Genomic DNA, 2,018 nt, shown 5'->3' with positions numbered 1-2,018 from the left:
CAAACAAAACAAACACAAACAAACAACAACAACAAAAAAAAAAAAAGAAAAACTAGCCAGGCATTGTGGCAGGCGGCTGTAGTCCCAGCTACTCAGGAGGCTGAGGCAAGAAGATTGTTCCCGCCCAAGAGTTTGAGGTTGCTGTGTGAGATATGACACTACGGCACGCTACCCAGGATGACTGAGTGAGACTCTGTCTCAAAAAAAAAAAAAAAGTTAATAAAAAGAAAAAAAAGCCTAAAATTAAATGTATTTCTTATGCACTTGGAAAATACCATGGTAAAATTGAGGATAAGTTTATAGCATATATGCATGTCACTGAATGAAATAATTGGAATCAATGAAGATTGGCCTTTAGGATTCTATACTACAAATTTTATATGTAACAAAAAAGTTGTAAATAAAATAAATTAGTTTAGAATCCTAAACCAGCAATATTTTGACACACATTTTGTGAGCTTTTTATTCCTTACTTATAGCAAACTATTGAGGAGAAAAAGGGTATATCTGGATATAGTTACACCCAAGAAGAGCTGGAAAGAGTATCTGCACTGAAGAGTGAAGTTGATGAAATGAAAGGACGAACACTGGATGACATGTCTGAAATGGTGATTACACATTCAAAAAATGTTTTATTTTATTGTGTAGCTAAAAGACAGATGGTTGTGTGTTTATTTTCAGTGAAATGTTCAAATTTTGTTTCTGTACATCATTTACTTTATATTCTTTCATCTGTCTTTATCAGTCTCTTGAATCTTTCCATTCTAGTAAGATTGTTGTCAGCTTCTACTAGTTTATACATATTTGTAAAAGTTATATAATATTGAAGAAATATTTATAAAATAAGTTTTCCCAAGTCTTACCACTACAATAAAATTATTTCATTTTTGTGTATGTCCTTACTATCTTTTCAGATTCAAGGTTGCTATTCAGCCAGAACGCACTGCTAGATTTTCACCAGGCATTAAAATGTTGAAATCTTTACTTACTGGTGTAAAGCTGTTGCCCTAGACCTTCAGAGCACTCTCCTCCAACTGCCTCATCTACATTGGCCATTTCCCCAGAACCTTCTAGATCTCACCACAGTCTTAACTCCTAAAAAGATTAGTATTTATTACAAAAAAGGCCTCTAAGGCCCAGTCCATCTCTTTGACTGGTGTCCATTCTGATTGGTTATTACTTATGCCATTTGAATTATTATTTTGAATATCACTCTATCCACATTTATGTATATTTTATATAACTTACATAATTATATATTTTTATATGATACAACATGATGGGTAGTTGTATACAGGCAACTTTGTAATTTATTTTATTCAATGTTGGATCATAAATATTTTGTCATAATGTTTTATAGTCCTGATAATTGACATTTTGAATAGTTGAATGGTAGGGTATTCCATCTTGCTGAGGAATCAAGATTTACTAGATTACTTCCCTATTGTTTAGCCCTGAAGTAATTTATAGGCTTTTTTGTTTGAGGCTTTTTTGCAGTTTGTTTTTGATTTTGGTTTTGGTTTGGTTTTGAGATAGGGATCTCTGTTGCCTAGGCTGGGCTCTAACTCCTGGGCTTAGAGTCCTCTGACCTCAGCCTTCAGGGTAACTGGTACTGGAGATACACACTACCACACCCTACTATGTTTTTTACTCTCATGTTTAACACTGCAGTAAATATCTTTAGGCATGTAGTATTTTAGTCTTTTGAATTCTTTTTGTAGTATTAATGTTTTTTATTTAAATGACAGGTAAAAAAACTGAATTCACTAGTGTCTGAAAAGAAGTCAGCTCTAGCCCCAGTTATAAAAGAACTACGACAATTGCGTCAGAAATGTCAAGTGAGTGAATTTAATTTGGTGATACTGTTAGTATTCTATCTTATTGAGATATAAGAGTTATGGCTTGGCGCCTATAGCTCAACCTGCTAAGGCACCAGCCACGTACACCTAAGGTGGCGGGTTCGAATCCCCAGCCCGGACCCGCAAAACAACAATGACGGCTGCAACCAAAAAATAGCC

At 34.4% G+C, this 2,018-nt stretch overlaps 1 protein-coding gene across 4 annotated transcripts in view; it reads left to right on the top strand.

Annotated features, from left to right (window-relative positions):
- Positions 1 to 2,018, top strand: part of IFT81 (intraflagellar transport 81) — a 78,659-nt gene that overhangs the window by 50,515 nt on the left and 26,126 nt on the right. For all 4 annotated transcript variants that reach the window (XM_003795997.1, XM_012809021.1, XM_023516846.1 and 1 more), the window contains 2 exons: positions 480 to 608; positions 1,749 to 1,838. In XM_003795997.1, coding sequence (XP_003796045.1) covers positions 480 to 608; positions 1,749 to 1,838 — 219 coding nt within the window. The remainder of the gene's footprint in view (positions 1 to 479; positions 609 to 1,748; positions 1,839 to 2,018) is intronic.

Source organism: Otolemur garnettii, unplaced genomic scaffold (genome assembly GCF_000181295.1).
Source record: "Otolemur garnettii isolate 467f Iridium unplaced genomic scaffold, OtoGar3 scaffold00099, whole genome shotgun sequence".
NCBI lineage: Eukaryota > Metazoa > Chordata > Mammalia > Primates > Galagidae > Otolemur > Otolemur garnettii.
This window is presented reverse-complemented; position numbering and strand designations above follow the sequence as displayed.